The sequence below is a fragment of the Callorhinus ursinus genome, unplaced genomic scaffold (genome assembly GCF_003265705.2).
Source record: "Callorhinus ursinus isolate GAN/ISIS: 27379988/994484 unplaced genomic scaffold, GSC_fseal_2.0 scaffold6, whole genome shotgun sequence".
Classification (NCBI taxonomy): domain Eukaryota; kingdom Metazoa; phylum Chordata; class Mammalia; order Carnivora; family Otariidae; genus Callorhinus; species Callorhinus ursinus.
Window position 1 is genome coordinate 68799777 of NW_027397068.1, and position 15378 is coordinate 68815154.

Sequence of the window (15378 nt, forward strand, 5' to 3'; positions counted from 1 at the left end):
TAACTTGGAATTTCTACTGTATATATTGGAGGTCATAAAAGCACAACTTGTACTTTCTTGAAACATTAATAGGAAAAGGTGGAACCAGTAAGATGATGAAGTAGTGGTTTGGAATAGGTGTTGGAGGGTGTGCTGAAAGCAAGAGAGAAATTAAAGATGACTCAGAGGTATTTTGTGTTTTTAGCCTAAGTGTTTTGGTAGATGATGGTGCCATTAACTGAAACAAGAAAAAAATGGAGGAAGAACAGAATTATAAAGAGAAAAATTAAGTGTTTGGTTTTGGGTATGTAATATTTGAGATGCCTATTATACGTCCAATGGTGGGATATGTAGTTGGATATATCAGATTGGAATTTAGACAAGTCTGTGCTGGAGTTTTAACTTTGGGACTCATCAGCAAACAGATGGTGTTTGAAGCCATGAGAATGCGTGATATTACTCAAGGGAAGAAGGTAGATAGAAAAAGAAGGACTATGACCAAGTCCTAGGACACTTCAACATTTTAAAGCTGGACAGGAGAGGCTGGGAAGAAGACAGAGACTGTTATGTCACCCAGTCAAGAAAAGGGGAAGTGTTTCAATGGTCAACAGTTTCAGTTGCTGCTAAAAATAAAAAGGCGTTGGATTTCACATCTTGGCGGTTATGTTGGACCTTGAAGATAGTTATGGCTGTGGAGATAACATTCTTATTGGGTTGTATTAAAGAGAGAATGTTGTGGACATTCAACTGTGGAGAGTTGACTGATGTAACAAACACACACATTCATGAGTAGACCAGACAAAGGACAAACCTAACTTAGTAAGTTTTCAAAACTTGTCTGCACAAGAACAGGAATAGAGGATTCTGGAACAGAATGGAGACCAGCAGTATGACTTGGCTTCTATCTCATCCTACTAATCTGGAGTCCCATTCACGAGTCAAAAAATTCCTGAGACATTTCACTAAATACTCCCGGTTTTGGAAAGGAGTGAAGAGAAAGATCATTCACTTTTTTTTTTTTTTAATCTTCTGATGGGAAGTTGTGAATGAATAGGGAAAGAAATCAACAGAGCTGACATTCCTTGTTGGAAGAGAAGGATCCGAGTTCACACTTAACTGGGGGATGGAGTTCGAAGCCTGGGAGTGTCTCCGTATGGAAATGCATTATATCCTTTCTCCGTTGTCTCTGTGAGCTAGAATGAACCAAGATACAGGCCAGTCAACGACCTCAGAAGATAAAATGGAGCCCAGGAAATCTGACTTAGTCTGCACACGACCCGAGCTGAGCTTCCGTCCTCTCTTGCATACTGTGCCATGACAGCTGCTGTTTTCTCAGACCACAGAAAGTGGTTAAATATGAAATACCTAGGCTAACGCCAAGCTTTAGAAGAGAAAACATGACCCACGCAAACACTTGTACTTAAATGTTCATAGCAGCATTACTTATAATGGCCCCCCAAACTGGAAACAACCCAATGTTGTATACAATGGGATATGTTGGGCATAAATAGAACAAATGAAGTACTGATACATGCTACAATGTGGATGAACCTTGAAAACATTATGCTAAGTGAAAGAAGCTAGCCACGAAAGACCTCGTATTATATGGTCCCATTTATATGAAATGGAATCCATTTTTATGTTCAGAATACGCAAATTTATAGACACAGAAAGTACACTAATGGTTGCCTAGGGCTGGGAGCAGGTTGAAGGAAAATGGGGGAATGATTGTTGATTGGTATGGGGTCCCTGTTTGCAATGTAAAAATGCTCTAAAAGTGATTGTGGTAATATTGCACAAGCCTATACATATACAAAGAACTTTGAATAGTGCACTTTAAATGGTTATTTTTATGGTATGCAAATTATATCTCAATAAAGATTTTATATTTATTTATTTATTTATTTTTTAAAAGATTGCATTCATGGGGCACCTGGGTGGCTCAGTTGGTTAAGCGACTGCCTTCGGCTCAGGTCATGATCCTGGAGTCCTGGGATCGAGTCCCGCATCAGGCTCCCTGCTCAGTGGGGGGTCTGCTTCTCCCTCTGACCCTCTGACCCTCTTCCCTCTCGTGCTCTCTGTCTCTCATTCTCTCTCTCAAATAAATAAATAAAATCTTGAAAAAAAATAAAAGATTGTATTCATTTATTTGAGAGAGAGCATGCGAGAGAGACCATGAGCATGGGGAGGGGCAGAGGGAGAGGGAGAAGCAGACTCCCTGCTGAACAGGGAGCCCGATGTGGGGCTCGATCCCAGGACCCTGGGATCATGACCAGAGCCAAAGGCAGATGCTTAACTGACTGAGCCACCCAGGTACCCCTCAATAAAACTTTTATAATAAGAAAAGAGAGAAAGAGACAGAGAGAGTGAGAGAGAGAGAAAGAGGAAACATGGTCTTAGAGAAGGCACAGAGAAAAATCCTCCAAAATTATTCACAATATGGAAGAATCATTAAAATGTCTGGGCAGAGTTAGCTAATATGAGCAAGGTAGAAACAACACAAAACAATGTATATTTATATATGTGTGTATATATATATATATATATATATATATATATATACAAGAAGCATAGCAACTGTGCAAAAATACTACAGGAATAAAGGGAAAATAACCAATGTAGCATAAGGAAAAAAAACCCAATCCAGTAGAAATTATAACTCAGGTAATTCCTCAATATTGCTTCATATAATGTTGAACTGAATGAGAAGAGTAAGTTAATAAGACAGAAAAAAAGACAAAATTATGAAACAACAGAATGAGATCAAAAGGGATATCGCAGATCTAAGGTAACAAGTTGGGGCTACAAGCAACATCTTTATAAAACCAATTAAAAAATTGTAAACCTTAGTAAGGAATAAAATAGACATTACTGACATCTGAATGCCAAGTCCATAATCTCTCCCTAAGCTGAAATTCCAAAATCCAAAAACCTAAGAAAATTTAGAGGGTTTTTTTGGTAACAAACGTGGTAGCATAATCTGTCCTGAACAGATGTGAGGTTGTTTATAATCTTTGCTTATCCCACTTAATTTGAATATTCATATTTATACTTTTCATTGAAAAAAACTTAAAAAGGTGATTTATTTACAAAGGGGAAAGAACAAATTTGACCTCGTACATTACCACAGCAATGTCCAAAGACAGCAAACATTGGAGTCATTTCTACAAAGTTATGAGGGGAAGAGAATATGGTCCAAGAACACGACATACAGCCCACTATCAGGTGAGTGAAAAAGCAACAGACTGCATTCTCAAATATGAATTAAATCAGGGAATATAACACTCACGAGTCCTTCTTAAAACATACTGCTTGACAATCCAAAAAAATTAGTAGTTTAGGCTCAACAAAACTCAAGAATGGAGAAGTCAGGTTCAAAGGAATGGTGGTCAACAGGCAATCTGTTCTGTTATCCCTTTTAAGTTATTTATAAAACATTACAAAGGCTACATTTAATCAATATTTCTTTTATCTTCCTGAACATATATGGACGTTGGAATACCTTAATTCCAATGTCATGCTCCCAACTTCCATACCATTGTTGTCTAGTATTTCCATTTTACTTCTAAAAGCTTTCCTTCTGAAATAATCATTCATTCTCTTTTACAGTCAATGCTTAGAGATTTTGACAAAATGTCCTTCAATGTCTTTGCTCATCACTGCTTCTGTATCCCATTAATTGAATTTCCTCCTTTCTTAAATATATCTTTCTGTAGTTGTTTCAGTGAGGGAGATAAATTTTCGGTTTTCTTTTGTTTGAAAATATCTGTGTTTTGCCTTCACTTTTGGGTTATAATTTCACTGAGCACAAAATTCTCAACTGATTTTCATGTTCCTTTAGCACTTTGAAGGTATTATTTCATTATCATCTAGTCTCTATTGATGCTTTTGAGAAGGCAGCTGTTAGGTTTATTGTTCATTTGTAGGTAATTTGACGTTTTTCCCTCTGGTTACTTTAAAGTCTTCTCCTTCATGACCATGTCCCCGGATGTTGAATTTTCATTCCTTTCTTTCTTTCCTTCCTTCCTTTCCTTCTTTCCTTCCTTTATCTTTTTCACATGTTTTTTGCCTCTGCCTTTCTCATATATTCTTCCAGATGAAGTTTAGAATATCTAGCATTTCAAAAAATTGTAAAGAGAAATTAAATTTTGATTGGAATTTTGTGTAACCTGTTAATTAACTTGGAACCAATTAATATTTTGATATTGATATTCCCATTTAGACACATGCTGTTCGTTCCATTTGAAAAATTCTCTCTATAAACATTTGGTCATTTATCAAATCATCCTGCATAATTCGTGTTAGCTAAATTTATAAGCTTGCTATGTTTTTGTTTCTGTTTTGAATAGGTTATTTCTTTTTTAAACAAAATCCACATTTTTTGTTGGTTATTGCTGCACTAAAGAAATCTATCGATTTAAAAAATTTTTTTTCTATCAGGATGCGTCAGGTTCTACACAGTATCTAGAGAAGTAGCATAAAGGTCAAAACTAAAAAGGGGATACAAAGAGCAGAAATTAAAAAAAAAAACTACAGCAAGGGGCACCCGGGTGGCTCAGTCGGTTAAAGGTCTGCCTTCCCATCAGGTCATGGTCCTGAAGTCTTGGGACTGAGCCCCATGTAGGGCTTCCTTGCTCAGCAGGGAGTCTGCTTCTGCCTCTCCTCCCTGCTCATGCTCTCTCTCTCTCTCAAGTACATAGATAAAAAAAAATGCAGGAAAATCAATTTTTTTAAAAAGACTTTATTTTTTACTTTTTTTAAGTTTTATTTTTTTTTTAAAGATTTATTTATTTATTTGAGAGCGCGAGAATGAGAGTACATGAGAGGGGGGAGGGTTAGAGGGAGAAGCAGGCTCCTTGCTGAGCAGGGAGCCCGACGCGGGACTCGATCCCCGGGACTCCAGGATCATGACCTGAGTCGAAGGCAGTCACTTAACCAACTAAGCCACCCAGGCGCCCTAAAAGACTTTATTTTTTAAAGAACAGTTTTAGGTTTACACAAAATTGAGAGAAATGTAGAAAGATTGAAATCTGTTCTTTTTTTTTTTTTTAAAGAAATCTGTTCTTAAGAACAAATATCCTTTAATTTGTTAAACAAAAATCCAATGGCTAAAGAGTGCATTTTATTTTCAAATAGGGAAAGAAAACTAATAACTGAATACAACCAAGAAAAACCTTTTAATACATTTAATTTTCCGGCTAAAGATTAGATATATACATTGCAGAAAGTTCTTATAAAAGCTGAATCAAACGTAAGTGGGGAAATGAATAAACAGAAAGGCTGCATATATTAAAATTAGTAGAGTTTGAATGATATCTATCAAACGACATTTAAAGATACTAAGAAATTCCAATTCAGAGGAGTAGAAATAATTTTAGAGACATCAGGGAATATACCCACATTTTTTCCTAGAGTGTATTTTAAGATAGACCCTAGAAATCATAGAATCAAAGTCAATATCTGAGGATAAAGTAAAAGAACTGATCAATTTATAATTTAGAAATCTCTGAAAGAGCTTAAGTGGCTGCCTGACTTTGTAAAAACAAATCATGTCAGACCAATTTAATCCTCTTTTATGGCATAATAACGGTCTACAAAGATAAGAAGCATTTGTAAAACATAATCTATTTTAACTTCAAGAAATGATTTTGTTCTATTGCATATGTCATGTTAATTATAAGCTAAGAGAGTATGATGTGTATGATTCTCAATAGCTAGTTATCATTAACTTGTTCCTGACTGGGAACTCATATTAACAGGTAGTTGCAAGAATTCATGGTGCAGTTCTTTGGATTCAATAATCTGGTTGAAGATCTAAACAAAAGATTTGAGATATCACTAATTAAATCTATGGCTATTACGAAACTAAATACTAGTATTATTATCTGGGTCTGAACTTCAAAACAATCTTGAAATATTAGAAAGAACAATTTTAAAAGATTGATCAATACTATTAGAGAAAACTGTAAGATGTGAGGAATACCTTAGGAACTTTCTGGGGATCAAGTAGCTGATGGTAAAAAAAAAAAAAAAAAAAAGATGGGCTCAATGAGAGTATAAAATTAAACAGTCTCAGTCTATTTGTGGGGCAGAAATTGAGTTGGGGAATAAGTGTCAGGATGATCATAGATCAAAATGTGATAGTAGGGGCCCCTGGCCGGCTCAGTTGGTAGATCATGTGACTCTTGATTTTAAGGTTGTGAGTTCAAGGCTCACAATGGATGTAAAGCTTACTAAAAAAGAAGAAAAAGAAAAAGAAAAGAAAATGTGATAGTAATAAAAAGCATGCATTAAAAAAGAGTAAAAAGGGATGTGGAAAGAAGGAAAGAAAGAGAGGCAAATATAGAGGTTAGCTGTATTGAAAAACATGGCACACAATATCAAAAAAATCACTTTTCTCCCCAATACTAGTCATGCATCTATTAGAATGTTATGTCTCATTTTAGTCCACACATTTTAAAAAGATGTGAAGAAATGGAAATGGATTTGAAGAAGAGCAACAAGAATGATTGAAGGGCTAGAATATATATCCTAGGCTGAAAGGTTAAGAATCTAGTATTGTTTGGACTAGAAAAGAGAGAGGTAAGAGATGATTTTATCACTTTCAAGATATAAAGGATTTTTCTGAAAGATAACCCCCATTGGTGATTTCTCAGGTCTATAGAGGATGAAAAGATAGCACAAAGGAGCTTAAGTTTAAGCAGAAAAGATCAGGTTTGGATAGAAAGCAGATGTCTCTGCCATGAGGGTGATGAAATTTTGAAATGACTTCTAAAGGAGACTCTGAGCCAGGCAGCCGTATCAGTCTCCATGTTGGATGCTCACTGTTGAGCGTGAAAATAAGTTTGAGAAAAATGACATCTATGAGGCGTCAGCAAACCACCTCCTGCAGGCCAAATCTGGGCCACCATCTGATTTTTGGATAGCCCAGGAGCTAAGAATGACTTGTACATTTTTAAATCATTAGAAACAAAATCAAAAGAATGTTCCATGACAAAATTATATGAAATATGATTTCAACGTCCATAAATAAATTTTCATTGGCACACAGCCCTGCCCATACCTTGACATATTTATTGTTTGTGGCTACTTTGGTGCATTAAAACGGTAGAGTAGAGTAGTTGTGACTGAGATCATATGGTCCATAGAACCTAAAATAATTATTCTATGGCCCTTTATGGGAAACGTTTCCTGACTGCTGACCTACATGATTGTAGCCACTTACATAACACAAGGAATTTTTTCTCCAAGGTTTAGAAGCTTTCTTTGTTGTAGTAAAAATGGACCCCCCTGGGGTCGGCTGAGGAATATAAGCGGCACATCCTTTGAAGCGTCTTTGAGAGAGCTTTGGGTCCACAGAAGAACACACCAATGCTGCTGCTGCAGTAGGAAAAGACAAGGAAAGAATGTGTTATATGCAGGAGCAAGGCTAGCCAGAAACCAAGACAGAGTTATAAAATTAGTGAAGTGGTTGGGGTTGTGACTTAATTTATTTTTCTCCACTCACTTCCTTTTTCTTAGATTCTCTCTCCTACTCTCAGTGCCGTGCTCCCACACAGGTTCGCAGCGTCTTGTTAGACCCTGAAACACACAGGCAGGTGGAGCCCAGGAGATCGAGGGCATAGCAGGGCCATGATGACTGGGGAGGGAGTTTCAACGACAGAGGTGATAGCACTTGGATTTCTGGTCCAGTGACCCTGATTCATGTCCTCCTTGGATTGGTGACTAGAATGTGAGGTTCCTGTTCTGCTCTACTCATCACTATTCCAGAACCCAGAATAGTGCTTGGCCACAGTAAAAAATACACATTTGTTGAATAAATGAGTAAATGGTTTCATTGATTATGATCTGCAAGATTTTGGGCAAGATCTCAATCTCTGCATGCGCAAAAAGAGACTAATGACTAGTGTTTTCTTGAGAACAAAATGAGATAATGCCTTCAAAAAGGTTTAAAAAGTGTTAGTTATTATTAATATCTTGCTCAGCCCTGCCTTTTTATAGATAATAAAATTTATACTAAATTGATAGCAGCTAGTTTATTTCTCCTGTTGGAATGCCTTTGGTTTTCAAAGAAGGCCAAAAAGAATTGGAAAGGAAAAAGACATTACTGAAAGAGGAGTCACCTGAAAACTGTCCTCTCTAGTCAGGACATTTCAGAAAACTGTGTGGAAGAGGTATTGTAGCATATAGTGAGTGTCCGCAGGCTGCTCAGGTCCCTTGGGACCACAGCTGCCAGCTCTGCTTATATAAATAAATATAAATAACACACTGGTGCAAGGATTCAAGTTGTCTCCAGAAGTCAGGCGCAGCCAGTCTCTACAGGGACTTACGGACCATGCTTCCCTTGTCTTGTACTGTTCTATTCCTTAGAGCATTTTCCAATCTCTGGCACAAGTTGAATTAGTTAGTCTAGTCTAGAGCACAAGTTCTCCTACTTTGCTGCACATGAAATCACCTAGGCAGATTGTTAAAACGTAGATTCCCAGGCTTGAATCCCAGGAATGCATTTTTAGCAAGTCCCTCAGATGATATATATATATTTTTAAATATTTTATTTATTTATTTGAGAGAGAGAGAGCACGAGAGGGGGGAGGGTCAGAGGGAGAAGCAGACTCCCTGCTGAGCAGGGAGCCCGATGCAGGACTCGATCCTGGGACTCCAGGATCATGACCTGAGCTGAAGGCAGTCGCCTAACCAACTGAGCCACCCAGGCGCCCCACCTCAGATGATATTGAAGCACATGGTCCTGTGAGCCACACTTTGAGAAACATTGTCTTGGAGAAATTACTGGGACTCTAGGACCAGCCCACCCAGCATCTCTACTCCTTGATAGCTGGCTGTGGTTGAGAAGTTCCTCTAGAGCCTCGTTCTTCTTAGCTTATATGTTAACATGGTTCTCTGCCATGTAGTCAATCCACATTTTAATTATGTGTTCCAGGACCATAATAACCATGGTAGAAATTGATGGTTCAATTATATTTCAAACTCTAGCTTCAAAGGAATTTATCAAGTGGACTCATTTGTAAATGACAATATGCTTAAAACATATAAGGACTATTTTTGAAGCTATTATTCCCATGGCGAAATTCGAGAAAGTGAAGTATTTTCCACTGAAAAATACGAGTTTATGACTTAATGAAGCAATTTTAAGGTGTTTATGGAAATAGAAGGCACTGATTAAGAATGCTGTTGGTTCTTCTCCTCTGTTGCTGAGCAGCTTTGGGCATGTTTATTATCTCCTCAAAGCCCCCCTGCTTCCTTATCTATGAAATGGGGTGCATTACAGGACCTAGCTCCTAGGACCTCTGAGAGGATTAGACATGACATTGCAGGTATAGCCTTCTGTCCTGTGCTTGGCACATGGCCAGCTTCAGGAACAGCCTACACTCTGACCCACAAGATGTCTGTCTGCTCCACGGAGCTGAACAGATGTGACGTGGGCTGTTAACCCAATGATGATGACAGTCCTCCTGGATCAGCACTCCAGCACTGGGCTATTTGAATTCTGGAGTGAAACATTTTGAATGATAGATGGGTCAGGCAAAACCCTTCCCAGTAAAGAGTCACAGCTTGGCTTTGTGTCTGAGGCCCAGAGGTATCCCTGCATCCGCTTTCAAAGACGCCGATATGGGTGGTGATATTTTTCCATTCGCGTAGGTGTCACCAAAGAGATTGCCCACTGGCCCATTCCCAACAGGCTAGAGTTGCCCTTTCGTTTGCAGTCGTAGTGACTGTTTGCGGGTCCTGAGGATACCCTTTGATGCTCTGCCTTTAAGACTCCGTTTCAAAGGGTTCTGACTGCTAGCGGCCAGGTGAACCACTGGTGTCCCCAGCCGTTCACAGCAACCCTGCCTCTTTTGAAATTGTGACTATTACACTGCACAACGAAGTACACACTTTGCTGGATTCATGTAACTGTCATGATTATGCAGTCGCCAAAAAGTCTCACAAAGGCCATTCATTATCTGCCTTCACTAGCACTCTGTGCCTTCCTGTCCCCGCACAGGGCAGCCTCTCGCTTGCCTTGCTTACCCTCCTTGGCACTTGTGGTTTCAAGTGTGGAGATTTCTTGTCACGAATGCATACTGTGTGACTCACAGAGCCGAAAATCTGCACAAAGTGGGTAAGGCACAGATGCGGCAGCATTTTTTTTTTCTTTTATGAGGCAGCGGACAAGTGCAACAGAACCCTGATGGGGTTGGTAGAGAAAAAAAAAATTCTTCTATAAGGTTTAATTACCCACGATTGCTTAGAATTAAAAAAAGATTCCCTGTAAAAGAAGTATAAAAACACGAGGCATTATTCTTTAGAATACAGCCTGCAAGCTGCAGAGCTTGCACATGAATGAGGACTTGGATCCAGGACAACATTAGCGGCATCGATCAGTCTGGGCTGCTGACTTTGATGAGAAAAGGACAAATTTTACAGGAGCTGCAAAGATGGTTTTAACATTAGCAGGATTATTTTTAGCTATGATAAACAATAAAGAGAATCCTCCCGCTCCCCATCTTATTTGCTAAATAACTATTGTGCTCTTTTCTGTAGGGTTGATGCATTTTTCAAAACATTTCAGCAATGCCATGCATGAAAGGCATCCAAAATGTCACCCACCAGGAGATTTCCGCTCAGCAGAGATATGGGAGAGTGGGTGTGCCCAGGAGTAATCCCACCATCTTGCTGGATGCCCAGGTTCTGCTGCCTTGAGCACTTCTCTCTTTAAATTGTATGTTTGTTTTTATGTGTTGGCTTTCATGCTTGGTAAGTTATAACCCTGTAGGGGCAGACCCTAAACCCCATTTAAAAAAAATCAAATTACTTTATACCCTGAGTGCATTCTGCAAATAAAATCGATAAACAGAAGCTTCCCGTGGATTTATGGAGGCTTAGAAAGAAGACAAGGAGGGCTACAAACTTGGTATCAGAGAATGGACACAACTTCTGGTTAATCTTTCCTAATGAATGTTTTTCATTAGAAATTCCTCCAAATGATTCATCGTATAATTATATTTTGTACAACACCTTCTTTTCACAACCACAGATGATAATTGTGTTGGCCAGCTTTTTTTTTTTTTTTTTTTAAACCCATCTCCCGGTTGATTTGTAGCAGCCTGCTCTGTGACTTTTCTCTGCATCCTAATTACGCAGTGGTTCGTTAGGAGCTACAAAGCCCCTAACAGTGCTTGCTCACCACTGAGAATAACTTGCTATTCCCACCAACTCCATTTTATTTGGGAAGAATTAGGAATCTGGTCCCAGCTTCCACATCCTTCTCATGGTCCCTTCACTTGCTGATGTTGGCCACTGTGCTCAGCTCCGTGGGGGCAAAGAGAAAGTTGCTGTCTTTGAGGATGGTCATGGTTCAATAGAAAATGAAATAAGAGAGAAATAAAAGTAGGTGACTTGTAGCATTGGATGCCAGGGAATGGTAGGGCCATTTTTCTGCCCATCTTCTCTCCTCCCCTCTCTGATAAAACACAGAAATGTATACACCTTCATCCAGAAATATGCTAATATAGTTGCCATATCTAATGATTTTCTAGGTAAAACCATCAAAGATACTTAGCAGAATAATAACAAATCCACTTGTGCTCACCCAACCTCCCTAATCTTTGCTACCAAAAATAGAGTAAAGCCAGTAATTTTCACTGAATCTTCACCTGACTCTAACTGGAGACTGGAGGGAGAGCTGGATGTCCTCTGGTGGAAAGGTACTATTGAAACATGCTAACATTATCCCAGTCATAAGTTAATGGTGGCTTTATTTTTCTCATAAAGCTATAATTTACCATGTGTGGGATTTCCACTTAGGTCTATTTCTTCAGGTATTCTGAACACTTTAGTCACATAACGAATGTAAAGAATATCTTATTAGATAGAGGGCCCTGTATGCTATCATCAGAATGTGAATTTCTCAAAAATATAATTTAAAAACATTTTGCACATATGCATGTACAAATGAGAATTGGAGAGTGTGCACACAAGCAAATGTGGTTCCAGATGGACACATTTACTCGATTTAGTATAAAGGTATTTTTACATTTCTGAAAACAATGGGTGGTCTAAAATACATTCCTGCAATATGGATTAGAAGTTCCCAATCAAGTCGGCACCTTTCTCCCTTGTTGGGTTGGATTGAACAGTTCTAACAAATGGTAGTACTCTTCTGAAGTCTTTATTTGTTTCTTCGAGATAAGAGAAACACTTCTACTCAAGTTTTGAAGAAATGGCCGAATCTTCAAAATTTTTATGGTCATTAATTACATAAAGTTTTACATCTACATGGCACGGGGAAGTTATTAGCAGCTAAGTCAAAAGTGGCAAATGATAAATACTTGGTGAAATGTTAAGACCAAAGACCGAAGTCCTATGGAAAATCATTTTATTCAATTAATTAATAAACAACCAATCTGCAGATCCAGACGGTTGAGTATATGCACAATGTGTATGTATCCAAAAAGTAGCTGGATGTGACAAATATTCTGTGTACCTTCTTGGAAATGATTCCCTGATTTTCTGAATATTTTGTGAAAGCTTGGGAACAAATCGAGACCGTTTACAAAAAATGAAATAGAGCTTCCATTTTTGTGAAAGATACACATTTCTATAGATTAGGAAGACATGACTCTCAATGCCTGTATTTAATTAACCTCCCGTGTTTTAGTGGGGAGAATTGTTTTCATTGTTTTGTGTTTTGAACTACTTTTCTGGGCTTGTCCAACATGAGCAATGTACAGCGAATGTCACATGCCTGTGAGTTTGGGCCAATCAAAGGCTTACTTTCTATATATTCACTTACTAGTTGGTGATCTTCTTTCAAAACTATACTTGTGTTTTGTAATACAGCTGATAAAATTACAAAAAATAATTGCAAATAAAAACAATAGAGTACACTTTCCCATTTTTCTACTTTCAGTCTTTGATCACTTTTTAATTTTTTCCTCCCCTTTCCTTATTTGTATTCATTTTGATGCCCATCAATTTGTTTCTCTACTACTGTTATTTTTGCAATTTTCTGGTTCCTTTGGAGCTTGCACTATTCTCTTTGATCTGCTTCCCTTCGAGCTTTATTTTTGGTGCTGTTTTTCATGTTCTGTAAAAAAAATATTTTTGCCTCTCTTCCCTTTATTCTTTTGATTTAACTCCTTCTTCTTAGAACAAGAACAAACTCCAGCTTTGAGGGAACAGGTAAATGTTTTTAAAAGAGTAAGCCCTAAGAATCCTTGGCTTCGTGCTGATGAATAGAAATGGTTGAGAGCCTACTTCAAAGGCCCTCAAGAACAAAGAACCTTTTCTGAGGCCACTAACAAACCCACCAATTCTTTCTGACCCATCTTTGCCAAAAGATATGAGCTAATGACAGGAAAGACCTGTCTTGTAAGAGTAGCCAAGTAGGCTTGGGAACAAACATATCCTTGACATAATCAAGGAAAAACATACTGTTTATCTCTTTAATAACCGTCTTGAGGAAAATTAATGTTACTCTGTCCTTTGTGCGGAACAATAATTGGATTGTGTGTTTCATTTATATCTGGACAAAGGCCAGGATATTGAAATACTTCTCAAAATTAGATTTTCTTGTTTAAAAATTAGATTTTATTGGCATTCTCTTTCTGAGATTTCTTCATTAAAAGCTTCATTAAACATAAATCTTCTTTTACACAGCAGAAAACAAAATTATTTTAAGGAGGTCATTTTAAAAGTCTTTTGGAAGGGGGGTGCTAAGCTGTCTACTGGTGACTTGTCTTACCCAGGATCTGGCATTCCAAGGAAGAAATGATCATTGATCTTTGCCTACATGTGTCTTATATTAATTACATCGATAGTTGGACCTATATAACAAGTTGTGTTCCAGTGTCTAAGGCTATTACAAATAGGTTATTTTAAAAATTTGGGGACTAGGAAGTATGCTGTAGAGGCTTGATTTGGTGACAATCTTAGGGGGCCTCTTTTACTCAGGGGGAGATGAAGTCATCCATCAGCTAATGTGCTGAAAAGCTCAATTGGGTTTTAAGTACATTTACATACTAAACTTTGATTACAGCTTCTGAACAGGAATGAGCACACTCTTCACAAGGGCAACAAGAGAAGTGACAACTTTGTGGTTTTCCTGCCTTCAAACCGTTTCCTACTCCTCTTTCCCCGCATGCTTGGACAGACTCGCTTCCCAGCCACTACCCGACATAATTGCTTGGGCAGCGTTAGTGCAAACTCAGTTCTGCTCTCGGGTCTCCTGGTGCTGTTTCTGGCTCACCCCTTTCTGAGGGAAGGATGATAATTAAATGGTTTGGTTTGAAAGGCCTTCTTGCCCACTGGGCTGCAAGCTTCACGTGTAACAAATAAACAAATATAACGTGACTCGTCAATAAAGGGCAATCCTAATAAAGAGTGGTCCTATCTATAAGAACTCAGAGTAAAGATGTATGTGTCCCTGTCAAAAGCCTGCAAGTGGGAACATTCATCCTTTAATTGAAAACTAAGTGTAAAACATTTATCAGATGAGTAGATGTTTTTTTCCAAAAGGAGAACATACCAACAAAGAAAATCCTGGTCGTGGTTGTAACATATGAGCTTGTATCATTTTGTTAGTGTTCCACCCACCATCTTTTCAAGGAACTCACAGATAAAATAATCCAGTCTTTGCCCCTGGATAAGTACCCCATGGGTAGGAGATGAAGGGTGGTGACTTCAGGGCTCGGAGGAGGCTAGGGCTCTAGGAGTTGGGATGGGACGTTGAGTAGGTAGCACAAGGGAACCAGATTCTGAGGCTCTGGAAGCTGGGATGGGTTCTAAGCACCGTCTTTAGAGAGAAGATGGGACACTGGAACTGGATTTTAGGTCAAGTGTCAGCAAGAGTCAAGGCAAGAAACGAAGTGGAGCCAGCAGGTTTCAGAAGTGGTGCCTGGAGAGTCCCAAGGCCACTTGCCATGGGCTTATCCAGCTCTCCTAGGGCATCTGAGGCTGAGCCTGAGGACAAAACAACTGTGCAATTGCTCCACTCCTTCCCTCCCTTAGCCCTGAAGTTAAAGGTTAAGCTTTTCTTGGCCTCTCTTGTTGGAAATCCTTTACTCTCAGGACAATTCAAGGTCAGGAGAAGGTCCCCACTGCTTCCAATGGATTCATTCTTGAGCAGATGCAGGCATGGTGTGCTCAGGAATCCAGAGCCTCTGCAGTGAACGCTCTCGGTTTGGGTCTGGTGTTTCTCAGGCAGGCTGCCACAGCATAGGGTAGAGAGGGTTTGCTGGGGGTCTCACAGGGCTGGAATTGGACAGATTATGAACCTTGGACTTGGTCACCCCTTCCACACTCCCCGTCTCACTATACTTTCTTCAAACAGCTGGTCCAAGGAGGTCTCAAAAATTTAGTGACGATTAACAAAGAAGAAAATGGAAAAGTTCGAGC

At 38.8% G+C, this 15378-nt stretch overlaps 1 protein-coding gene across 1 annotated transcript in view; it reads right to left on the reverse strand.

Moving 5' to 3' along the window:
- Positions 1–7232: 7232 nt before the first annotated feature.
- NOX3 (NADPH oxidase 3) overlaps positions 7233–15378 on the reverse strand; it is a 55199-nt gene continuing 47053 nt past the window's right edge. The window contains exon 13 of the mRNA XM_025861524.1: positions 7233–7359. Coding sequence (XP_025717309.1) covers positions 7233–7359 — 127 coding nt within the window. The remainder of the gene's footprint in view (positions 7360–15378) is intronic.